We start from the raw sequence: 27,501 nt of genomic DNA on the forward strand, positions 1-27,501 counted from the left end.
ATTTCATAAAATATCCCACACTCTACTTCTATCAAATGTTTTGATAGAACCATTTTTTCACTTTTAATTTTGATGTTTATGCTTTTGGTGCCATATCTATTCTAAAATCATTACCAAAATTAATGTGAAGAAATTTTTCCCTGTATTTTCTTCTAAGAGTTTTATTGTTTCACATGTTATACATACATTTTAATTTTAATTCATTTCAAGTTAATTTTTGTATATGATATAGGACAAAGGTCAAATTTTAATGTTTTGAATATGAATGAAGAGTTTTCCCAGCACAGTTCATTGAAGAGACTATTTTTCCACAGTGGATAGTCTTGGACCTTTGTCAAAGATTAGTTGAGCATGTATGTGTGGGTTCATTTCTGGTAGGTCTATTCTGTCCCACTGCTCTATGTCTTTTTATGGCCATATCTCAATGTTTTCATTACTATATCTTTGTAGCATAGTTAAAAATCAAGGAGTGTGATATTTTCAGCTTTGTTGTTCTTTCTCGAGAGTCCTTTCCTTTGTGAGTATAGGGGGGATGTCATGATAGAAACTCAAGATTAAATCTGTAATTATCTATCATCAAAGTGTGATGATAAGTGAGGTTTGGACTTCAGATATCACTGGTGGTGGGTGGGCAAAGAAGATTAAAAGAAACTTGAAGCACTGGGTAGCATTTTGTCCTGGCATGATTCTGTGAGATTAGGGATAGTTTTTCTTTTTGACTGGAATGTAGCAACACAATATCTTTCCAAGTCCAAATCATAATGGTAGCTAGTTTCCCATCTTTACTTATTTATTTATTTTTTGGTGGCACTGGGGATGAAACCCAGGGGCATTTTACCTCCGAGCTACACCCCCAGTCCTATTTTTTTATGCTTTATTTTTAAACAGGGTCTGACTGAGTGGCAGAGGGCCTCATTAAGTAGTAGCTGAGGCTGTCCACAAACTGAGATCCTCCTGTCTCAGCCTCTTGAATGCTGGGATTACAAGCATGTGCCACCACACATGACTAGTTTCCCATATTTAGATACCAAGATGTATTCATTACCAGTCTAGATAATGTTTTTTAAGACTTCTTTTGGTTCTGCCTCACTTGAAACCATTGGAAACCTTTAAGTAAATAATTTCTTTATTGGCTCACTTCATAAGATTCAAGCCATACCTATTTATTTATTGTTATGTAGCTATGCCCAATTAGAATACAAATTGTTCAAAGTAAAATTTTGAGTTTCTAGAAGCAATGAAAACTATTAAATTCAAATTAATATTGTGTTTATTCTCTACTATGTCATGTGCAGCAGAAGTCATACAGTTTATTTCACTGTCAATCTTAACTTACTCTTAGGGGATGTCAAGTTACTTTCTAATGCAATGAATCTTTATCCGTTTTCCTGGATAATGAGCAAAAGAGTCACCATAGATAATAAAAGGTTGAAATAGAAGTACTTCAACTAGAAGCTAGACTATAATTTTTCCTAATTCAGAGATCAACAACAAAAAGGGGAAATATAATAAATGTATTTAATTAAATTTTATTTTTCTGGTAGATCTATAATTTCTCATATCATGTCAGAAAAGTTTTAATATTAATAAGGACATTTCTACGAGATAGTAAAGCCCTCCTTGTACAAGAATATACTTTCAAACTTACTAACCTCATTGTAATTCTTGGGAGAAGGTACTCAGAACACCTAGATAGCTGCATGGTATTATCATATAAAATATTAAGCCTATTGAGACTATGAATGATGAACTCCAACTATCTAAGTTTGTAAGTAAAGAAACTGATACTTAGATGGTTTGGATTTGCTCAAGTACAAACACAAATTTGAAGATACAAGAATACTTGAAGATAAAAGAAATGAAAAGCAATTTGGACTTCATTCTAATGACACTTTTAAAGACACAGGCTATCATACTCCTCATAAAAAATAAGAGCTTCATGCCAGAAGTCTTTCAACAACTCTAAGCCATAATTACAAAGCATAAAACTGTAGTACTCTGTTGTTTGCACAGCATTAGTAAGTAAATTTTGGTGGATGAGAACATGCAACAAAGAAAGAAAGCTTGAATTATCACTATATCCAAAGAAAAAAAATATATTGAATAAATGAAAGCCAGAAATAAAATTAAATCTTTACTGTGATTTCATTGTTCCAAACACTTGTCAACTCGATTCATTGAGTGTCTTTTGTGTGGCAGGCTCTCTTCTATGCACTGGCGAACCAAAAAAGTCCTTACTTTGACAGGTCGGACATTATAATGAAGAATAAAGACAATAAGAAAATGTATATGCTATATATGAGTGTACATATATACATGCTTAAAGTTGTTTATATATAGCTATATATATAGTTGTTTATATATGTACATGCATATGTGTATGTGTGTGTGAGAGAGAGAGGAGAGAGGAAGGGACAGAGAGAGGAAGGAAGAGAGAGAAAGAGAGAGAGAGAGAGAGACAGACAGACAGACAGAGAGACTTTAGGGAAATTTTTCAGGATAGGCCTTTTATTGAATACTATTTGATAGACACTTTATATAAAGTGAAAAAATATCAACTGCTGAGGGCATTCTCATTAGGTTTTAGAAATTATAAATAAATAAGTAGAAATAGTTATATGGAATGTTCAAATTCTGAGACTGTTGGGGGACAGTATCACAGAAATCTTTTAATAGTATAAATGCTTCATGGAAATATGGTAGAAGAGAGAGAGAAATATGTATTCACAATACTGTGCATAATCAGACAACTTATTAACCAGACCAAATTGGTATAGCCTATGAAAAAGAATCCTTAAATAATGAATATAATCTTCTTCCCTCACTAAAAATATTGAATATCAGTTTGACTTAATTGTGTAATGGAAACATTTTACCTAACATAAATCTAAATGCCTGAATGTTCCAGTTGTGGAAAAATATGTTTCACTGTACTTAACCTTATTCCTAAGGCATTTTCCAAAGTACAGGTAACTATTTGTATTTCATCTAAGGAAAATGTGGAAATATATTGAAAGAGGCTAGGGATGAATTTATTTTTTGGCTGATGTTTCTAAACCTGTATCATTTCCCTTTAAGGGCATAACCCTTTACATGGTATTTGGATATGTATCTGTATAGATTGGTTTGCTTTATTCTACAAATAAAACAATAAGGTAGGTAAAGTAGCATTTTTACCTTTAAAAATATAGCTGGCATATGAATAAAAAAGTAGAATGTTGTAAAATACTTTGTCTAAGTCACTAAGAGTATATAATCACAGATAAATAAAACTGTAAAAATTAATCTATTAATTTATTCCAAACTGTGAAAATATGAATGTTAGTATATATATAAAATCTTTTTGTGGATGTGGGGATAGAACCCAGGGCTATTCGAACTCTGAGCTACACCCCATGCCCTATTATTGATTTATTTTTTATTTTGAAACAGGGTCTCACTGAGTTGCATAGGGCTTCAAAAAGTTGCTGAGGTTGTCCTCTAACCGTGATCCGCTGGTTTTAACCTCCCAAATGCTGGGACTACAAGTGTTCGCCACCACACCCAGCCTTGAATGTTAGTATATTTGTAATAATAATGTTTTCAGCCAGAGCATAGTCTCTTTCCATTTTTACAAGTTTTATTTAATGTTCTCCTGAGTTTTTTATAGTTCTTTTCAGAGTGTTTAGACTTTTCTTGCTAAATATATTTTTTCAAAATTATATATTCTTTTTCTTGTTTACATAAAGTGAATTGTTCTATATGAATTGCTAATTATTGTTACTAAAAAGGAAAACTCAATTTTATATGTATATCTTCATACATGTATAATTTATGGGAATCAAATATAATATACCATATTTTACATAAATTATTAAATCATTTTAATGTAAATAGATAAAACTTATATTACATGTAAGGAATAATACTTTTGTTGCTTTTATTGAATTTTCTGTGTAACAATTTCCACATTGTTTTCTAAAATGTGAAAGTTAGTGCCCTAAACCTCTGATAGAATGTCAAATGCTATTCCTAATTGTGACCATCCATGTTTTGTTCTAAGCTTTAATGGCAAAGGGTATATAGCTTGAAGGAACAGTGCCCTGGGTTTAATCCTCAGCATAAAAATAAATAAATAAATAAATAAATAAATAAATAAATAAATAAATAAATAGATAGAAAGAAAGAAAGAAAACATGTAGGAAAATGATTGGAAATAAAGCTATAATTGAATCACCTACTAGAATACAAATATACACATGGTTGATACTCTTAATTTAGTGAGAGTTTAGAGCACTGTCCTTTTCATTAGACAGTTTTTGAGAATATATCGAACAAACTTTTAGAGAGCAATTTAGGCATACTTACAAATTTCAAAATTGTCATAATACTGCAACTGAATAATCTCTCTCCTAAATCTTTATCCTACAATAATAACACAAGCAAAAACAATACCACAAATGTAGAGATAAAAGTACCAAGATCTTTATTAAGGTATTGTGAAGAAGGTACCATTCATTCCCATCTACAGATTTAAAAAAATATTCTAATAGTCATGAGTTATTCTCCTAATGGAAGGCTGTCAGAAATGTATAATATTTTTTCAGCTGTTTAGACCAATAAAACTTATGAAATTAATCTACATGTACCGATCTAGAGCAATCTTCATGATATATGGGAGGAGGAAGGTTCATAGGAATATGTAAAAACTTATCTCAGTTTCTTTCTTTTATTTTTTTGTGGCACTGGAGATGGAACCACCGAGCATTCCACCTCTGAGCTACACATCCAGTCCTATTTTATTCTTTTTCATTTTGAAACAGGGTCTCGCTAAGTTCTAGGGGGCTTCACTAAATAGTGAAGGCTGGCCGCAAACCTGCGGTCTTCCTATCTCCGTTTCTCAAGTACTGGGATTACAAGCATATGCCACCACGCCTGGCTTTATCTCAATTTCTTAAAATATGCAAACGTCCATGTATACATGCATACACACATAATGTATAAAATTATGTTACTAAGTTTCTGAGGCTGGCTTCAAACTTGCAGTCCTCCTGCCTCAGCCTCCCTAGTCAATTTGGCCACCATGCCCAGCTGCAAAGATTCTTCATCATGAAGAGTTCTCTTAAAAGCTATGCCAAAGCACTTGGACATCTACCTATCCCTTTAGGAAATATGCCTACATCATGAAAATCACTGTACTAGGAATTAACAGAAAAGATAAATAAGGCTTTATCCTCAAAGGGTTTAAATTTTGTTTATATTTTAGAAAATAAATTATTCCAGAGGATTATTAATTAGTAATGTCATTCAGTGATGCAGTAAGTACTATCAGAAAGCTGTATCTACTAATTGTAAAACTAATCATGTGATTTTCATTAAGTTTACATATGGAGAAAAAAGTTCTTAGACTTTTTTATAACTGCATTATGTATCAGATCACTATCACTTAAACATGTTTATTGATATGATATTCTAATATGATACTTTGAGCATTAATCTGTTCTAGAGCCATAAGTGGAGGAAGAAATTAGACATCCTTCTTAAAGAAGAAAAGGATACATCAGCTTGGCTGATTTCTGTAGGTCACTGTAGGGAGTATTTTAGATTTGTGGAAGAGAATGGAAGATGTAGGAAATTGCAAATGGTATGATACATTCAAGAAAGTACAAGGATGTTATTCTGGCTAAAGTAAAGTATATAACTATGTAAAATGGCAGGGCATTGTCCTGGGAAAGAAATCTAGATCCTAATGGGAACAATTTATATTCTATATTAGGCAGTTTCTAATTTATCTTATAGGAAATAGATACCAAGATTTTCATGCAATTAAGTAATCAAATATGTATTATATATATATTATATATACAGTAGTGCTGAGGTTGATTCAACAGAGAGAGAAACTGGAATCTAGGCAAGGATTTAAGTAGCTAACAAATTCAAGAAAAGTGATACGGAATCATTGGATATTGGGAAGAGAAGAAAACAGAAAAGAAGTAATATATTGAGCTTGAGGAATGCTTATGTTGGTCAGGGACATGGAAGGGATAGTTAAGAAAAGTTTAATTAAGGTTTTTATAAACACCAGTATGCAGTAGAGATAAAAAGACAATACTTACAGTCAAAAGACCTAACCTCAGATCCTCCATATGCTATTTACTAGCAGAGCAATCATGACCAAGTCTAGCCACCTTTTGAGACCTCTTTAAGCTGATCTTCATATGCTGATATAAATTATGTAGAGACTTACATGCTTATGAAACTATCTGGTTCACTTCATATTATTTTAATATAATTCATTATTACTTATGGACAAAAATGGATTACATGAGTAGGATTATAATGGAATGTAGAAGAGAAATATAAATCAAAATTAATGGTACCAAGAATATTGTGGTAGTCATAAAGAAACTTAATAAAAAGAGTATAGTGATTATTTCATTTATAAATAAGAGAAAAGAGTTAGAAAATTGAGATACTATGATATTTACATTTTTTAGGGATTTATTAAAATTCCCTAAGTGTAGCTCTTTTTATATACACTGATTTATGTATCTCGACTGTGCTACTCTGGGTCCTTTGGTACTTAATAAATAGAAATAAAAACATGTTTTAGATTGCTTAATCAATCCATGGCTTTATTTCTTTCTCTTTGTAGATTTTTTTTGTCTATCATACTGGGCAAATATACCTCTCTCTAATTTAACTAATCAAATTACTGTCATAGAACAATTTATCATACTTTGCATTATTATTCACTAGTTTCTGTTAATATTAAAAATATATAACTTGGAAATCCCAGGATGTAAAAAAACACTTTCTGATAAGTGACATGAGTATGCTGTAATATAAATTTTGGTATATCTCACACTTATATTCATAACTAGTTTTCAGTCAAAGTAGAAAATATTGAGTTTGTGAATCTCAGGATGTAATAAACATTATCATTTTAATGAGAGAAATTAGAACACTCTAATAGAAAAAAAACTATTTTTATGTATGCTGTGTGGTTATAATTGTGCAATTTCACATCTCAAGTCTGCTGGAAGATGGTTTTTGTTACAATCTCGCCTCTGTTGTATGCCCATTTTTTATGTTTCAATTTCTCTTTTAGTGAAAACATGTGGCTCTAATCTTCAAGGACCAAGTGGTACCTTTACGTCTCCCAACTTCCCATTCCAGTATGACAGCAATGCACAGTGCGTCTGGGTCATCACAGCAGTGAATACAAATAAGGTAAGTGAGAACATTTGTGGTTTAAAATCATACTTTTATGCAAGACAACGACAATGAGATCATGAGGAAAGCGCAATGCATACAATTTGTAACTCAAGTATGATTTCAGTCGTATTTCCTGCGTATCTATTTTATAAAACAAACTTATATGAGAAATTGAGGAAAAATAAAAGATAATATAACCCTACTACCAGTTATTAGCATATAAGTAACAATTACAAATATAAGCTTTTTGAGATACATTTTGGAAAGTTTAAAGTATGTTTTTTAAAAAATAATCTAGGAATAGCTGGGCATGGTGGTGCACACTTGTAATTCCAGTACTTATGAGGCTGAGACAGGAGGATAATGGTTCTTGGCAAGCCTCCGACATGTAGTGAGGCCCTTGACAAGTTAGTGAGACCCTGTTTCCAAATAAAGAATAAAAATAGGGCTGGGGTGAAGCTCAAAGGTGGAATGTCACTGGGTTCCATCCTCAGTACTGCAAAAAATAAAAAAAATGAGCCGGGCGTGGTGGCTCACGCTTGTAATCCCAGCATTTGGGAGGCTGAGACCAGAGGATGGCGGTCCGCGGACAGCCTCAGCTACTTAGTGAGGCCCCCCGCAACTCAGTGAGACCTGGTTTCAAAATAAAGAATAAAAAATAGGGCTGGGTGTGTAGCTCGGAGGTCAAATGCCCCTGGGTTCCATCCCCAGACCCGCAAAAATAAATAAATAAATAAATAAATAAAATAAAAAAATAAAAAAAAATAATCCACAAATAATGGATTTTCCAAATCAAATATTTTTTTCTTTCACATATCATTCAGGTATATTATGTTTTTATACATAGCTGACTTTCATTCCATGTTTCTCTATTTCTATACATCCCTAAACTTTTTACTAGAAATAGTTGGTTTAATGTGTCCTTCCCTAATAGAGAATTCATATGAATCTTTCCAAAGGTTAAATTGCCTTTCTATCTAAGATGAGGAATACAATAAGACATGTATGTGCTACTATAAACAAAATTATAACACTGAAAGAGTATAAAATATATATAATAGTCTCTTCCTTCTGCTTTTACCGTTTGCTTTTTCCTGTAAACTATAATTTTATACCAATAGAAAGGACCTGAATAAAGACTCTACATTCTGCTTAGTTCCTCACATTCTGTGACATCATTCATGGGTTAGATTAGAGAAAAGTTCATGGAAACCTATAAAGGATTGTGATTCATATACTGATTTGTAATATGCTGACAATTTCAAGCTAATTTCCTGCTAAAGTTGGCTTCATTATTTCAGAAATATGAGTAATAAAAGCATGTGTTTCATAGTATTGTGAGAGGGTAATGCATATAGAGCGCATCATAGAATTTTAAATATGTTACCTTTTTTTTTTCCAATTTTACTGTAATGAGAAAGTATATAACACCTTGAAGACATGTCTAAATATCCATCAAGGTCCTAAAATATAATCCTAAGAGCAACAGAGCTGATTTAAAAATTAATTCAGTGGTCAATTATATTTATCTTCTTGGAGAGTCCTGGTTGAAAACTCAATTAGAAAAACAGGATCAGAAACCTACTCTTCTTTTGTGTACATATTCCACAGTTTTTTAATCCATTCATCTGTTGGTGGACATCTTTAGCAATTGTGAATTGTGTGACTATGAACATAAATGCACATGCATTAATTTGGTAGTTTGGTTTTCACTCTTTTGAATAGATACCCAGAAGTGGTATTGCTAGATAATCTGGTAGATTCATTCCCATTCTTCCAAGGATCCTCCATGATGTTTTCCAAAGTGGTTGCACTAACTTACAATCTCATCAATAATGTAATAGAGTTCCCACTTCTCCACATTCTTGCCAGCATTTGTTGCTGTTTACTCAGCTGTAAAATAGAACAAAATTACATAATTTGTGGGAAAATGTATTGAACTGGAGAACATTATGCTAAGTGAGGTTAGTCAGTCATAAAAAGTAAGATATTGGGTGCTCTCCCTAATATGTGGAAGCTAGGGAGAAAAAGGGTCATAGTAGGAACTCTTGATGAGGAAGGAGAAACCATAGATGAGTAAATAAGGCAAACTAACTGAGGGGATTGGGAGAGGGGAAGAGGGAAATTCCCTAATGTACATGCTGTACATTCACAAACATATTAAAGTCAATCACTAAGCCAATCATGAGAAGAGGGAGGGGGAGAAATTGGGTCAGAAACTAGGGAAGGGCTAAAGGAATGATGTGTGCATGTGTGCCTCTACCATTTTGTAATCCATTAAGATGTATGAGTATAGTGCTCCAATCAAAAAAGAAACTTACTCTTCTTTAAAGTTGAGAAAATCTCTAAATCAAACTCTTCAATTGTAATAAGAAAATCATTCTGTTCCACACAACTTTCCTCATCAGATCAATTCAATGAAACAGATATGTAATGAGTACCTTCTCTATGTAAATTATTATTTAAGAATAAGATATTAATAAGTGTTTAGAAATAAACTAATATTAATTGGATATTTACAAACATATTGAATGCTAATCTCTGTATAGTTTTCATATTATTTAGCTCTCACAAATCCTCATAAGTGAGTTAATTTCATTACCTGCATTTAAGAGAAGCCATAAACTTTTCTAAAATAATATAGCTAGTAAAGGTCAGAGCTCCATATTTTAGGATATATATATATATATATATATATATATATATATATACAAAAATACTCTTGCATTGAGACGAAAATCTTTTGTGTGGATAATTCTTATCAAGATGTGCTACCATCTAATCTATATCTGCTTTGGTGAGTTTAAATTACACTTATTACTGAGATACCTGAAGTTTTGCAGAGATTGTCACATTTCTATTTGTTTAAATTACTTAATCTGAAAATTTTCTTCATTTTTTTCTCAAAACATCCAATTTATTTTTAAGGAAGACATAATTGTCTTCACTTACTTGATATTAAAACGCTGACTATAAATATTGTTTTCTGATCTGTTGGTCTATCTAAGCTGTTCTATAGAGATTGTGTTTAAATAATTTTTAACAATTGCCCACAGTAAGAATGATATTTTATGCAGTGGCCCAGTTCAAACACACACAGACAGACACTTCTACACACATAAACATGCAAGAGTTCCACACATATAGAACATTATCTCTTTCTATATGGATGTGCTTCTGTATTATCTAATCTAATCTGTTGCAATTTACTGATTTTTTAAAGTAGTTGCTGTATCCCACAAAATTGATTTTACAATGAACTAGTAGATTATAGCACACAGCTTGAACCCTTTTCAGAACACAATTGTTAGCATAATCCAAAAACACAAATCTTGGAATAAATTTCATTTAACTAATGTGTTTAATCTCTCAATATCTCTAAATTCTTCTATATTTATTATTCATATTTTACTTTACTTTTGAGCACTTTAAAAGCAATTCTGGTTTGATAAATATCAAGTTGAATAAAGCCTGAGCCAGGAGTGGCAATGCATACTTGTAATCTCAGTAATTGAGAGGCTGAGACAGGAGGATCATGGTTTGTGGACAGCCTCAGCTATTTAGTGAGGACCTTCACAACATAGTGAGACCCTTTTTTAAAATAAAGAATAAAAAAGATAGAGCTGGGGGTGTAGTTTGGGAATGCCCCTGAATTCGATTTCCAGTACTGAAAAAAGAAACAAATAAAAAAAACTGAGGTATAAAAATGAAGTAGTTCAAATCTGGGCTGTCAGTATTAATAACTGCTTGATCCTAAGCATGATTATTGAGTCCTATAAACCACATTTTTTCATTTAAAGATCATACCACATCATAGAGTTGTTCAGAGTACTATTATCAGTTGTTGTACTGATTAGATAAGAAATGTGCAATTTCTGATACCATGTAGGATTACTTTTAGTGATGCTAATATTATTTCCAAATGTTGTCCTTTGTTTTTGTCAAGAAGCCTGCTTCTCTCTGGTTAAATTTCTTTTATATATTAATGTGAAAATAATAATTTTAAATTTTAATGTGTGGTTTATCAATATATACACGACTCTCTTATTCTAAAATATCAAACACTGAAGTCCAGTTATTCTTACTTGTCAGTTTACAAGTATTACAATTTCACTAAAAATAAAATATAATGTCTGAGTATTTCAATCATGAAATAATGTATATTTTCACATTTCTTCATTGTTATCCCACAGTTTCAGTAAGGGATACTTTCTTTAATTACAACACTTGAATTATAAATATAATTGAGAATTTCTTCATGGTAGCAAGTTAAAATATTTGAACTGGTACTTTAATCTGGTCACTGAATTAATTGTTTTTCTTGCATGAAGAAACACATTCAACACCAGCTTCATGTGTGAAACAAAGATTTGAAAACCCTCCTGTATCTGTCCCTCTCTCTCACTTTTCTTTTTGCAATTATTTTTTCATCTTCAAAAGAAATACATATTTTTTCCTAGCTGTAATATTGATATGTTACATAGCCTGAGTGAAAATAAAACTCTGGAAAATCAGAGTAAAAGTTTCAGATTCATAGGTCATGGGGAAAGTTCTTGAGAACAAAGAAAAACAAAAAATCTTCACTGAGAAATATTTGAAGGGAACAGTACCTTATTTTTCCTAAATAGCAAACTTACATAAGCATCCATCTGTGTATTTGTGTATATAGCAATCAATCCATCACCTATGTATATATATATATATCTGTATGTTTATCCTAATTCATACTTAGAAGGATATTAGAGACTGATCTGATTTGAAAAATCTAACCTTTTTAGATAAAAATAATTCTGATTTGATTAATTGTACAGTGATTTTGATCTGTGATTTTTTTATTTTGAAAATAGATTTTTTGTTTCCACTGTTTATTATTTATTTTTTATCTTTATGTGGAACATATTGAAAATGGCATACATTCAGACTATGCTTGGTACTCTCCCCCCTACTTCTCCTTCCCCCTTTCCCAACAATGAGTGTCCAGGTTAACCATGCTATATTTATATTTTTACACAGATTCAGATGTAGCTCCTTCATTAATCAACCTCAGCCTTCTTCCTCTCCTATCCTTTCATTCTAGCTTTGGTGAGGTTTCTCCTCCATTTACTGGAGTCCCTCTGGGATCTCTAATACTATGGAGATAGATGTGGAGATTCCTTAGAAAACTGGGAATGGATCCACCATATGATCTGGCTTTACCACTCCTGGGTATCTTTCCAAAGGGTTTGAAATCAGAGAACTACAGTAACATATGCATATCCATTTTCATAGCAGCACAATTCATAATAGCCACAATATGGAACCAACCTAGGTCTCCATCAACAGATGAATGTATTGCAAAATCATGGGAAAGTCACACATTGAAATTCTACTCAGCTATAAAGACAAAATCATGTCATTTGCAAGAAAATGGAAACACCTGACAAACATTATGTTAAGTGAGATCAGCCAAGCACAGAAAAAGAAGGGACTTATGTTTTCTCTACTATGCTCAAACTAGGGTGTATTAGGGATACCTGAGGGATATTTTTAGCATAGTAATTGAATAACACAAAATGTTGAGAAAACTCTAGTTATGGTATTTGTAAAGGTAGAACACCATAGAAATTATATCCTTTTCAGGTTTTTACAATTAGAATATTGATATTGATTTATATATTCTATAATATATATATATAATTATATATATTATATATAATATATATAAATATATATATATATATATTTTTTTTTTTTTTTGCGGGTCTGTGAATGAAACCCAGGAGCATTCAACTTTTAAACTACACCCCCTGCCCTATTGTTTATTCTTTATTTTGAAACAGGGTCTCACTAAGTTGAGGAGTGCCTCACTAAGTAGCTTGAGGCTGTCTACGAACCATGATCCTCAATTCTCAGCCTTCCAAATGCTGGGATAATAAGCATTCACCACCACACCCAGCTTATTTTTATATTTTTATATGCACTTTATAGTCTCACATCAAATTGTATTTAATAGTGATAATGACATACATGCATATAGCATTTGGTGAGTTTTTCTCCAGCTGCCTCTCTACTTCCCCGTTCTCATACAAGATATCATTGGTGTTCTCACATATGCACATAATTTCAGTGGAAGTGTTTCCTTCATTAATTTTCTCACTCCTTCTATGCCCTAAAACTACTCTCTGGCTCCACTGGAGTTTCTTCTTTATTATCTAAAGTTCCTTTTGTATCCCACTTACTCCCTAGTTTCTGCATATAAGAAAAAACATATGACCTTATACTTTTTCTTACTGACTAATTTTACTTAACATAATTTCCTTCAGGCCTATCTATTTTTATGCAAATGACATGTTTATTTTATTGCTGAGTAGAAGTCAACTGTGTGTATATCCCATAATTTTGTAATACAGTCATCTGTTGATGGACAACTAGGTTGGTTTCACAATTTGGCTATTGTGAATTGTGCTGGTAAAAACATGAATATGCATGTATTACTATGATTTTCTGATTTCAGTCACTGTGGAAAGATACCTAGGACTGGTATAAGTGGATCATATAGTAGATCTAGTCCTGGATTTTTGAGAAATCACTACACTGATCTCCATAGTGGCTGTACTAATTTGCATTTTCACCAACAGTGTAGAAGAGTTTGTTTCTTCACATCCTCACCAGCATTTATTATTGTTCGACTTAGATAATTGATATTATAATTGGGGTTAGATAGATTTTAAGTGTAGTTTTAATTTGCATTTCCCTGATTGCTAATGATGGTATAAATTTTTTTCATGTACTTACTGACCACTTGTATCTCTTCTTTTGTGAATTGTCTATGTTTTTGAAGTGTCCATTTCTTGATTGGGTTATTATTTTACAAAATGCCAAAAGCATAAGTTGGAGAAATGGTGTTAGGAAAACTGGTTACCCATTTGTAGAAAATATGGAATTAAATCCCTACCTCCCACCCTGAACAATAGTCAACTCAAGATGAAAATTAGACCAGAGACTTTGAAATTACTAAAGAGGGCATAGGCCCAACATTCCAACATTAGGCATATTAAAAAATTATATGTAGTTATAATGTTAATGTGTTCATAACAGCATTTGCATTTCAGTTTTTTAATCAATTGATAGTAAATGGACCATTCTCTCACTTGACAATCTAATTTAGTGTCTTCATGCATGTAAAAAAAAAGTACTCCTCATATTTGAGGTTATAAAACACTGACTAAAATATAATACAGTGCTAGGCATGGTGGCCCATGCCTACAATCTTATTACTTGAGAGACCAAGACAGAAGGATCACAGTTTGAGGCCAGTTGCAGCAATTTAGTGAGACACTGTTTCAAAATAAAATGAAAAAGGCAGGAGGTATAGCTTAGAGTCTCTAGATTCACTCTCTACTGCCAAAAATAATTAAAAACATAAATACATAAAAAATATGTACTGATCATTAATACACACGTATATTATCACTTAAAAATAGCAGTCAAATGAGAAAAGGATCACCTAATTCTGGTCAGGAGTTCTATCATTGAATCAAAATTATTTTAATTAAGCATATATCTTGACTTTTGCAGAAAAACTCTAAAATTCTAATTTGAATTCTAGGACATGAACCAGATAAAGACACTGAAGATAAAGATATGCCTGTTTTGTTATTTGTTTTTGGTTTTGCTTGAGTGTGTGTGTGTGTGTGTGTGTGTGTGTGTGTGTGTGTATCTGTATGTGTATAGTCTTTTTTGTTTTATGTTTTAGTTTTACAGATCAAAATTGTTCTCCATCATGTAAAGCAAGTCTTCTATCACTGACATATAACACCAACCTCAAGTCCTAAGTGATTTGATGTTAAGGGTCTACTTTTAAGTTTGATCCTGAAAATTGGAAACTTGTCTTGTTTCCTGTCCATGTGTCTATTCTCTTTAGTTTTATAAGCTGAGATTTTCTCTTATGATTATTATTCCCTTTTGTAAGGACTGGAATCCTATTACCAATCCATTATCTCCTTTCTGGAAATCTAGAACCTCTCTTCCCTCTTCTGAGTTGTCTTAGAGACAAGTTTATATAGAGAACCCGGACATATCTCCTCTACATCAGCCAAAGAGATACCATACTGTGATATACTAGAACTAACATTTACCAGTTCTTGAAAACTAATTGTTATCAGGAATATAACAATCTGGCTTTTAGGCACATTTAATATCATAATTTAACTAAATGTAAACTTTAATAAATTATATTAAAAGCAAATGTGTCAATGATTCAAAACTCATCACTTTATAATATTTTACTGAATTTTACTATTAGTCATGCTCTTGATATCTATATTTATTTTATCCATTTGATGGAGTGACAAGATACTGAAATACTTTAAATATCTTTCCCAAATATGTATTCAGTCTCTCTAAATAAACTATGTGGGAGAATTTTAAAAAACTATGTAGGAGAATTTCAATTTCAGAAATTAGAAAACACTAGAAATAAGACCTTTTGTTCATATACAGATGTAAAAAGTAACAAAGTTGTTAAGTGAAGATTAAATTTCAAAATATATTGTAGCTGTAGCAATTTAATTTTAAATAGCACAAAACATGAAGAAATAGTCTGAGTACTCAAAAACTATTATCTGATCCAGTAATGAAGTCATTCATATAATTGACAAACAAATGTTGTTCTGACATATGCTTTCATTTTTACAATTGTGTTTTACTCACTAGCATAAATAAAATATAACACAACATTCATGGAAGAATTACATTCATTCATTTTATTTTAACTACAAGTTAACTACAGAGATAAAAATCTGGCAAACATCAATGAAAGTATTCTATAAGAATCAATTTGCTATACAATTTATAATTATGAATTTTACATATTTGCCATTATTTGTAAGTTGTCTGTTACACATACTTAATATTAATGGATTTTTATATACTTTTCTTTTTCTTTTTTTTTGGTGGTACTGGGGGTGGAACCCAGAGGCTTTCTACCTCCGGGCTATGATGGGGTGTGTCCATACAGTGCCTAAGGAGATGCAGCCTTGCCTGAGCGGCCTGCAGCCTAAGGCAAAACTTTAAGTAAAGTGATTCAGCAGAAAAGGGGCTAAGATGGTGCCTGGAGGAAGCTATGAAGGCATGGTTTCCCCATTCATTATGGATGGGTAGATTGAGCAGTTTTTCCCTTTTTACCTTTAAAGGAGCTTTCTGCACACATGAATGGCTCAGTACTGGCCTGGGATTGGCTGTGAACTATGTGCTAGTGATCTTTATTCCGATAGGCTAGGCTATTCCTCATGGGAATTCCCCTCGTGGTTTGGTGCTATATATATGATTGCTTGGAGAGAAATAAAAGAGATCTTGCTTGACTTGACTCCTGGCTCGTGGGTGTGTGTTCGAGTCCTCACGCCGCTGTTGGGCTGGATCCCGACAGGGCTATACTCCAGACCTTTTTTTTTTTTTAATATTTTATTTGGAAACAGGGTCTCACTGAGTTGCTGAGAGCCTCACTATGTAGCTGAGGCTGGCTTCGAACCGCTGCGATCCTCCTTTCTCAGCCTCCCAAGCGCGGGGATTACAAGCGTGTGCCACCACGCCCGGCTATATATACTTTTATTAGTATGTTGTAGTCTCACATTTTAGTGTAGTTTAGAGTTATAGTAACAAACATGACACAGCACTTTGTGAGTTTCTCCTTGTCTCCCCCAGCCCCTCCCCTTCCCCACTCATGTTATTGGGATTAGCATTAGTGTTCTCATATGTACTTAATATAAACTGAAGTATTATTTCCTTTGTTCATTCTTCCTTTTCCCACTACCTTCCTCCCCTGGTCCACCTCCCTCCTTCCATTGGGGTCTCTCCTCCATTATGTGAAGTCCCTTCGATTATTTCTTAGCTTCTGCATATGTGATAAAACATGATCTTTTATTTTTCTGTGATTAATCTCACTAAATATAATGTTCTCCAGGCCCATCCATTTATCTGCAAATGACCATTTTGTTCTTCTTTATTGATGAGAAGAATTCCATTGTGTGTATATTCCATAGTTTTGTAATCCATTCATCTTTTGGTGTACACCTAGGGTAGTTCTATAATTTTGCTATTGAGAATTCTGCTGTTATAAAAATGGGTATGCATATATTACCACAACTTTCTGATTTCTGTCCCTTTGGAAAGATGCTTAAGAGTGGTGTAGCTGGATCATAGGGTAGATTCATTCCCAGTTTTCTGAGGAATCTCCACACAGCTCTCTAGACTGAGTGCACTAATATTCAATCATACCAACAGTATATAAGAGTTCCTACCTCCCCACATCCTCACCAGCATAACTTTTTAAATAAGTATTTTAAAAGAACTCCCATTTATTAAGCATTTATCCACATACTCCTGATGTCAGATTATCCAAGCTGAGTGAGTCCATTTGTTTATGAACCTTGAAAGATAGGTATACCCTAAAACATAGTTGGGTTGATTAATCAGAAAGAGTCCTTTAGAATATTAAATAACAAGTGTGCTTTTAGTTCTTTCAGTTCATTGGACATGCATTACATTCAAAGGCATAGCTTAAAGCCTTTTGAGCCTAATATTTAACTTGAGCTTGCAACAACTCAAGATATAGGTAGAGTTACTGTCTTTAGTTTCCATATAAGAAACCGGATTCAAGAAGATAAAATAATTTTCTTTAAGCTAAATGTAACTTTTGGGATGAGGATTTGAAACTAGATACTGACTTGTAGTGATCACTGGGTCTTCTCTGATATCCCCTACCTACTCCCTAGGCTTCTATTCTATCCTTCCTTCAACTGGGTGTTTTAGCTTTTCCTTCTTTCCATTAAGCTGTATCTATTTCTTTTTCTTTTTCTTTTCTTTTTTTTTTTTTTTTTGGTGGTACTGGGTGTGGAACACAGAGGCTTTCTACCTCTGGGCTATACTCACAGACCTATTTTATATTTTATTTGGAAACAGGGTTTCACTAAGTTGCTGAGAGCCTCACTAAGTAGCTAAGGCTAGCTACGAACCTGTGCGATCCTCCTGTCTCAGCCTCCCAAGTGCGTGCAACCATGCCCGGCAAGCTGTATATTAAGATAAATATATTTATTTAAGTCTACCAAAACTGATTTTCTGTTACTTGTCTCACAAGAACCCTATATCAGGGAGATTATAATATAGTCATTTTTTTATTATATTTACTGATCCTGTGTGTAAGGAACCTATTGCAATGTTTCAAACTTTATTGTACTCACTCTGAGAGTAATTCTCTGACATATTTCATCAAATGTTGCAAAGGAATAATATTCTTATTTCTTCTAGCCTTACCTGTATTTGGATTTGAGAAATCTAGCTCTTTAAAACACATGGTAGTATTGCCTGTCTTTGATTTCTTGTGTTTCCATTGGTCTTTTTTAAAGTGAGTCTTCTAGTGTAAACATGTAAGTAAAAAAATTTAAGCAAATAATTCTTTTTTATAATATAAATAAACTAAAAAAGAATTCCTTATGTGGTTTTGACCAGTTCTTTTTCTTACTTTAAAACATACACAACTCACTTTATTCATTCTGAGCTATTGTGATAAACATAATGTCAGTGTTTCCAGGATGTCAGCAAACCTCAAAACTAGCAAAATTCAATCCATTGAGAGGCTAGTAGTGAAAGATTAAATTATCTGATCATTATTCAGAGGGAATAAAGACAGGCTCATAAGGTCAACTTTAGGTCAGATTATAACTCTCACGAGTTTAATGAAAATCTTATATATCCAAAGAAATAAAACAGGTCTGCAAAAAGAATAAGAATTGATTATGGCTTTAAAAATGATTTTGTATAACACTAGCCAGAAGCATGTTTTATATGATCCTATGAATATTTTATTTATTTATTTATTTATTTATTTATTTATTTAGTGGTACTGGGGTTCCTGGAAGCCCTTCTACCTCCAGGCTACACTCCCAGTCCTATTTTATACTTTGTATTTAGAAAGAGGGTCTTTTAAGCCAGTGCGGCTGGCTTCGAACCTGCACCATCCTCCTGTTTTCGCCTCCCAAGTGGGGGGATTACAAGCTTGCGCCACCAAACCCGGCTTCTATTTTATTTCTAAATTATCTTACATTTCCATCTTATGATTCAGAAAATAGAACTGTGATTATTTGGCATAGGTGGTAAGGCACTCATATAAATTATAAAATATAATAATATACTTTTATTACCAGATGTAGTAGAGGTTGTCATAGAGGAGGAACAAGAAAGACAAGACAAAGAAATATTTAATATAACTACCAGACTGTATAAATTAGACAGTTAAGTTTAGCTTTGGCTATCAGTGTCAAAAAAACATTACAAGAGCTGAGTGTGGTGGTGAAGGCTTGTAATCCCTGTACTTGGGAGGCTGAGAGAAGAGGATCATAAGTTCACAGCCAGGCTCAGCTACTTATTGAGGCCATCTGCAACTTAATGAGAGTGTTTGAATCTAAAACAATAAAATAGATCTGGGGGTATAGATCAGCCATAGAATGTCCCTGAATTAAATCCCCAGTGCCTCAAAATAACAACAAAAAATCATTAACAGACTTAAACAAGAAATATGAGGTCCAAGAATGATAATGACTCTACTCCAGGAATCCCTCAGGGACAACTCATGGCCCTTATACCTCCACAATGCAGCCCTTGCCATCAGATTAAAGCATGGTGTCTACTGCACTCTGGGCCAGTACAGTGATTGGAGGAAATAATAATAGAGAACAGAGGGCAAATGTAAACTCTAGTGTAAAAAAATTTAATTGAATCTTGTGCAAAGCATATCTAGTAATGTCTTTTTTATGTTAGAAAACTGTACTAATAGTTCTTTTACATATATATATAGATATATATATATTATATTTTATTGGTGCATTGTAGTCAAACATCACAATGGAATACAAGACTTATGAGGATATACAAGCACATATCATCCAATTAGCCTTTATCCTATCCCCATCCCATTCCCTCCCTGTCCCTAGATCCCATGCTTGATTTGGTAATTAATTTTGATATATTTGTTTACATGCATCATGCGTTTTAAAGAGATTCCACCTTCCCCCATCCCATTCCCCTCTGATTGGTCACCTTAATTGCTCCTCCATAGGGCCCTTTCTTCAACTAGATCTCCTATTACCCATTTCTTCCTAGTTTTTACATATTAAGGAAAAGCATCTGATTTTTTAATTTTCTGTGATATTTTTCTGGGTATGCTGCATTGCAAGTTCTGATCCTACTCCTGAAGGCCCTGGCACTGGCCTGGCCACCTGGCAGACTCTGATCCCGGCCTCACTGGCTCCAGCACTGGCCTTGCCTCATGGCAGGCCCCAATCGTGGCCTTGCTGGCCCCAGCACTGGCCTCAACCCTTAGCAGGCTTCAATCCTGGCCTTGGAGGCCCCAGAACCAGGCTTGCCTCATGACAGGCTCTGATCCTGGTCTCCCTGGCCCTAGCACAGGCCTAACCCCTTGGAAGGCTCCAATTACAGCCTCGGAGGCCCCAACACTGACCTTGCCTCATGGCAGGCTCCAATCCTGGCCTCGGAAGCCCAAGCATCAGCTTTGCCTCATGGCAGGCTCTGATCCTGGCCTTGCTGGCCCTGGCATCGGCCTCACCCCTTGGCAGGCTCTGATCCCAGCCTTGGACGAAGGCCACAGCACTGGCCTTGTCTCATTGCAGGCTCCAATCCCAGCCTCCCTGGCCCTGGCACCAGCCTGGTCACCCGGCAGGCTCCTATCCTGGCCTCAGAGTCTCCAGCAACAGCCTTGCTGTGCATCGGGCTCTGGTCTCTGTCACTATGAGCAGGTGGTCTACAGATGTTCCCTTTTTTCTTTCTATTATTATTTTATTTATTTATTTATTTATTTATTTATTTATTTTGGTGGTTCTGAGGTTCCTTGAAACCCCTCTATCTCTGGGCTACCATCCTGGAGACCTATCTCTCTTTTTATATATGTCTGTGTGTGTATATATATTTTTTTTCTTTTTTTTTTTCCTCTTAATTTGGAAACAGGGTCTCTTAAACCAGCAAGGCTGGACTCGAACCAGTGCGATCCTCCTGTCTCCACCTCCCAAGTGCAGGGATTACAAGTGTGTACCACCACGCCCAGCTTTGTTCCTTTTTTTTTTTTTTTAATATGAGAAAGCAGTACATGTCTTTTGCAAAAGCTAGGGCCCCAAATACCTAGTGGCAATAAATTTTGTCTTCTCTCCAAAGGCAGAGGACCATAGCTTCTCTTCAGAAAGCAGGCTCTCCTGTTCCCCGTGCACTCTGGCTTCTCACTCTGCACAGAGTAGCACGGTTGCCATGAGGGCTGATGACTCCCAGAACACGCAATGTGCAGGCCCATCCCGGCTATGCGGGGCTTGCTCTGATACCCCCCAAACCCTTTTGCCACTTAGCATGTTGTCCAGCCTTCTCAAGCATGTATGGCAGGTGCAGTCAGTCTACTTTTGGGGAGATTTCCTCAAAAACTCAAGGTGGACTGGACTGGATCTGTCTGCCCCTCCAATTTCTACCTTTGGGGCAATTTCTTCAGAAGATCTAGGTGGGTTGAATCAGGTCTCTGCCTCTGCAAAATAATAGCCTCCACCTCTGCTGCTGGCACTAGTGCCCGCGCCTCTGTGCTGCCCCACCGCTGCTCCACTTGTGTAGTCTGCTGCTCCGCTGGCCCCACCCGTGACTCAGATGGCTCCGCCTTCCTTCTGGTTCTCTGCTAAGCTCCTTCCTTACATAATATGATGTCCAGAATTCTTAAGCATGTGCAGCAGGGGCAGTCCCCCTTCATGTTTTTTTTTTTTTTTTTCCAAAAGTTCCAAGTGAATTGGATAGAGTTTGTCTGTATCTCCTGAGTCCTGGCTGCCGCCGCCTCCATCTTGGCTCTCTCCAATTTTTTTTTTTTTTATAATAAGAGAAGACAGTATGTGTGTTTTGAAGAGTTTATGAGATCGAACACTCAGCAGCAATGAATTTTATCTCCCTTCCAAGAGCAGAGGCCCACAGCCTCACCACATAGAGCAGGGTCTGCTCTTCTGGATGCACCATGGTCCCCAAGCAGCACAAAGGAGCATGGCAGCTGGGTACACTGTGGTCCCGGGATGCACGGCTTGGCTCCTTGCCTGGCATTGCTTGACTCCCTCCACCACGTCCGGCTCATTTTTCTTACAAGGTGTGTTGTTAACAGTCCCCAGCATGCGCGGCTGAAGTGGTCTTTTCTCTAATCCCTTCTGGGATGTTCTTCCAAAAATTGCTTTTCTTGCGTGGCATGCGCCTCCTTGTCATCTTGCTTCTAATTCCACGGTTATCCACTCTCTCTTCTATATTCGAGATAGGAAGTCATGGCTGGAAGTGTCTCCTTAAGTTGTCCCAATCCAATATTAAACCAAAATCTGGTGTCCAGGGCTTCCCCAAGAAATTATTTTCCTGTTAGGCAGCTGCAATTGCCACTCTGACCATGGCCACCACCATCTTCCACGATTCTACTCTGTCTTATTTTTTTTAACCACAGCTTAAAGATATGTTCATGCTCATTGTAAAAAAATGGAAAATATAATATCCATTATCAGATTCTTAGAAATAGCTAATAATCTTACTACCAAAAAGATTATATAAATGACTGTTTGAAGAAGATATGGTCATCTCAGTGACATAAATGTTACCTAAAATTAATATGTGAACAAGAACTATTACTATTTAAGTATCATGTAGTCAGAGGACATATATTAGAAAAACCAATAAGCACATTATTACTATTAACAATAATAATAATCTTAAATTGTATCTGAAATGAGTGTATGTGTTAAGAAATATGCTAAGGACTTTTTTAAAATATAGTATTGGGAATTAAACTCAGGGCATTTTACCCCCACCCTTTTTTTTTTATTCTTTATTGTTTTGCAGTTATAAAATTTCATACTATTCCTCTCTTCTACTCTCTGTCTCTAGCACTTAAGGATTATATGTCTACTTAGAGATAGGGAATATTAATCAACAGCAATGAGGCTCAGAGTAGCTCCTCAACATTTCCTGCTCATCACTTTAGTAAGCATACTCTTAAGACATTTCATAGATGAAAGTTCTGAGTTTAAATTAGTTTTTGTTAATATAAAAAAAGGAAATAGTAACACTTATATATGTCTGCTAATGCAAGAGATTTTTTTGATGTAAAATTTGAGGTAAAATTGAGACATCATATTTTATTCAGGCAGGACATTCCTTCCTGTTTCCCAAACTTCTCATTTAACCATACATTCTTCTCATTTAACCAAACATTCTCATTTACAATGTCTTTTGTTTATGTCTTTGGTCCTAGGTATTAAATAGAGAGGTATTCTACTTACAGTCTACACTCCTGCCACAAGCCTAATTTTATTCCTTATTTAGAAACAGGGATTATATAGGTTGTTGATAGCCTGGTTAAATTTCTATGGCTGGCTTTGAATCCATAGTTCTTTTATCCACCTGTCTCAACCTCAAAAGTACTGATATTGTGTGTTCTACCATGTGACCTCACTAATTTTTTTTTGGTAGAAAACACAGACAACAAAGAAGACAGTAAAATAGAAAACTAATGTAGATGAATGTTTATGTAAAATAAACATTTAAACATCTTCTAAACTAAATCATGTATTTGTAAATTAAAGAGAATGCCCTACCTGGGCACCATAGTACATACCTGTAATCTTAGTACTTGTGAGACTGATGCAGGAGGATCACAGGTATCAGCAACCTAGTGAGACTCTGTTTCAAAATAAAAAATAAATAAATGAATAAAAATGACTGATGGTATAGCTCAGAGATAGAATGCCTCTATGTTCAATTGCTTGTACCAAAGCATGCATGCATATATATATATATATATATATATATATATATATATATATATATATATTTAAAATTATTTTAAGGTATTATATATGTAGCTGGGCATGGTGGCACACGCTTGTAATCCCCGCCCTTGGGAGGTGGAGACAGGAGGATCTCGAAGGTTCAAAGCCAGCCACACTGGCTTAAGAGACCCTGTTTCCAAATAAAAACAATATAAAATAGGTCTGCGAGTGTAGCGCAGAGGTAGAAGGGCTTCCAGAAATCTCAGTTCCACAAAAAAGTAAAAAATATTATGTATGTATTATAGAAGGACCATACCTCAACATCATAAAAGCAATCTATAATAAGCCCACAGCCAAAATCATATTAAATGGTGAAAAAGTTTGAGAATTCCCCCTAAAACCAGGAACAAGATAATAATGTACATTATTACCATGTCTCTTCAATATAGTACTTGAGACCCTAGCCGGAGCAATAAGGCAAGAAAAGGATATAAAAGGAGTACAAATATGAAAAGAAGAGCTCAAACTTTCACTATTTGCAGATGACATGATACTATACCTATAAGACCCAACAAACTCAACCAAAAGACTCATAGAACTGATCACAAATTCAACAGTGGGTCTAGATACAAAATCAATCTTAAAAAATCAGAAGCTTTTCTGTACACCAACAATAAATCTATGAAAAAAGAAATTCAGTAAACACTTCCACTCAGGATTTCCCACAAACAATAAAATACTTAGGAATAAACTTAACCAAAGAGGTAAAAGACCTCTACAAAGAAAATTATAAAACATTGAATAAAAGAAATAGAAGATTTTAGAAGATGGAAAGATCTTCCATGTTCATTGATAGGCAGAATAAATATCATCAAAATAGCCATCCTTCCAAAGGTGATTTACATATTCAACACAATACTCATGAAATTAATAAGATCATTCCTCACAGACATAGAAAAATCAGTCCTTATATTCATTTGGAACAACAACAACAACAACAAAAAAATTCAGAATAGCCAAAGTAGTTCTCAGCAACAAAAATCATGCAGGAGGAATCATAATACCTGACTTTAAACTATACTACAAAGCCATTGTAATAAAAACAGCATGGTACTGGCACAAAAACAGATACATAGACCAATGGAGCAGAATAGAAGACCCAGAAGCAAATCCACACACTTACAGCCAATTGATTTTTGACAAAGGAGCCAAAAAAACATACACTGGAAAAAAGATAGCCTGTTCAACAAAATGGTATTGGCAAAACTGGTTAACCATATTCAGAAAAATGGAAATTAATCCCACTTTTTCACCCTGCACAAAAGTCAATTCAAGATGGATCAAAGACTTGGAAATTAGACCAGAGACCTTAAGGATCCTCAAAGAGGGCATAGGTCTGACATTTCAACACATAGGCACAGATAAAAACTTTCTCAACAAGACTCCAAAGGCACAACAAACTAAAAGGTGAATCAATATGTGGGATTGAATGAAACTGAATAGCTTCTACTCAGCAAAAGAAACTGTCAAGAACCTCAATCAAGAGCCAACAGAAGAGCCGGGCGTGGTGGCGCACGCTTGTAATCCCCGCGCTTGGGAGGCAGAGACAGGAGGATCGCGCAGGTTCGAAGCCAGCCACGTGCGCTGGCTTAGGAGACCATGTTTCCAAATAAAAATGTAAAAATAGGTCTGGGAGTGTAGCCCGGAGGTAGAAGGGCTTCCAGGAACCCCAGTACCACCAAAAAAAAAAAAAAAAAGAGCCAACAGAAGGGGAGATTTTTGCCACCTACTCCTCTGATACAGGACTAATATTCAGAATATATAGAGACCTCAAGAAACTCAACACTAAGAAACAATCCAGTCCAAAAATGGGCAAGCAAACTAAATAGCCACTTCACAAAAGGAAAAATTCAAATGGCCAATAAATGCATGAAAAAATGCTCAACATCATTGGCAATCAGAGAGATGCAAATCAAAACTACCCTGAGATTTCACCTAACTCCAACTAGAATGGCAATCATTCAAAACACAAACAACAACAATGCTGGAGAGGATGTGGACAAGTGGGAACTCTTAAACATTGTTGGTGGGATTGCAAATTAGTTCAACCACTTTGGAAAACAGTATGGAGAATCCTCAGAAGAATGGGAACAAATTTACCATTTGATCCAGCAATACAACTTCTGGGTATCTACTCAAAAGAAAGGAAACCAAACTACCAAACTAATGCATGTGTATCTATGTTCATAGCTGCACAATTTACCATAGCCAAACTATGGAACCCACCAAGATGTCCATCAACAGATGAATGGATTGAAAAACTGTGGGATATGTACAAAATGGAATTTTATTCAGCCATAAAAAACACAATTACATCACTTACAGGGAAATAGATGGGCCTGGAGGATATTATGCTAAGTGAAATTAGTCAGTTACAAAAATAAGAAAGTGGATGCTTTCCCTAATATGTAGAAACTAAGGAGAAATGGGTCATAAGAGGAACTCAGGATGAAAAATGAGATCCTATAGAGGAGCAAATAAGACAACATAACTGAGGGCATGGGAGAGGGGAAGAAAGATACACTAAAGCACACTATGTAATTAAACATATAGAAGTCAACCACTAAACCAAGCATAAGAAGGAGGGATAGGGAAGGAGTGGGTTGGGGACCAGGTAGGGGATAACTGGGTGATGTGTGCATATATGTCTAAACAAGATTTTTACCACATTATATTGCATGAATACAATGCACCAATAAAATAATTAAAGAACAGACATTTGAGAAGTGATTAAAATGAAGGAAGAAGATAAAGGAATTTGTGGGGCAAAAGGGAACTGTGAATGAAAAAAACACTAATACAATAATATATCATAATATTGACATGATAAAACAAGAAGCTGGCAACAAATATTTTTTTTTAATTTACAAATATGTTACAAAATAAAGACAATTCTTTGCAACAAAAATAAGGCTGGAGGTATACCTCAGAGGTAGAATGTCTCTGGGTTCAAAAATAAAAAATAAAAGGATAGCTATAATATTAATACTTTTTCCCAAATCACAACTTTATTATTAATGAAAGTGTTCTTATGTAATAATTAGTACTACTACTTCTGCAACTACTACCACTACCACTACATTCCCGTATTGTGTTAGGTTGAGTTTTAATACCTTCATCAGTGTTTGAGCTTGGCTTCCCACTGTGCATCATCTTTCACTGAGTCCAGAACTGGGACTATCCTTTTGGAGACTCTCTGCTGATATTAATCACCATAAGCCATCATCAGATGCTTTTAATAAGTCAAAATGAGCTTTTGCCAATAGAGTCTAAAAATTGAACTGTACACTTCTGCTTCCCGTCACTGAGATATTTTGATACAGAATGGAAGTTATCTTAATGACAACCTTAGAGTTAGAGGCCACACTCAACAACATGGGAAATAATTTCATTCCCAGCTGTCTACTACTGAAAAAAAAAAAACAGCTACTGT

At 34.6% G+C, this 27,501-nt stretch overlaps 1 protein-coding gene across 3 annotated transcripts in view; it reads left to right on the forward strand.

Annotated features, from left to right (window-relative positions):
- CSMD3 (CUB and Sushi multiple domains 3) overlaps window positions 1-27,501 on the forward strand; it is a gene marked incomplete at both ends in the record, with an annotated part of 1,156,743 nt that overhangs the window by 515,420 nt on the left and 613,822 nt on the right. For all 3 annotated transcript variants that reach the window (XM_080694904.1, XM_080694905.1, XM_080694906.1), the window contains one exon: window positions 7,091-7,212. In XM_080694904.1, coding sequence (XP_080551030.1) covers window positions 7,091-7,212 — 122 coding nt within the window. The remainder of the gene's footprint in view (window positions 1-7,090; window positions 7,213-27,501) is intronic.

Source organism: Muscardinus avellanarius (genome assembly GCF_963383645.1).
Source record: "Muscardinus avellanarius genome assembly, chromosome: 4".
NCBI classification, from domain to species: Eukaryota; Metazoa; Chordata; class Mammalia; order Rodentia; family Gliridae; genus Muscardinus; species Muscardinus avellanarius.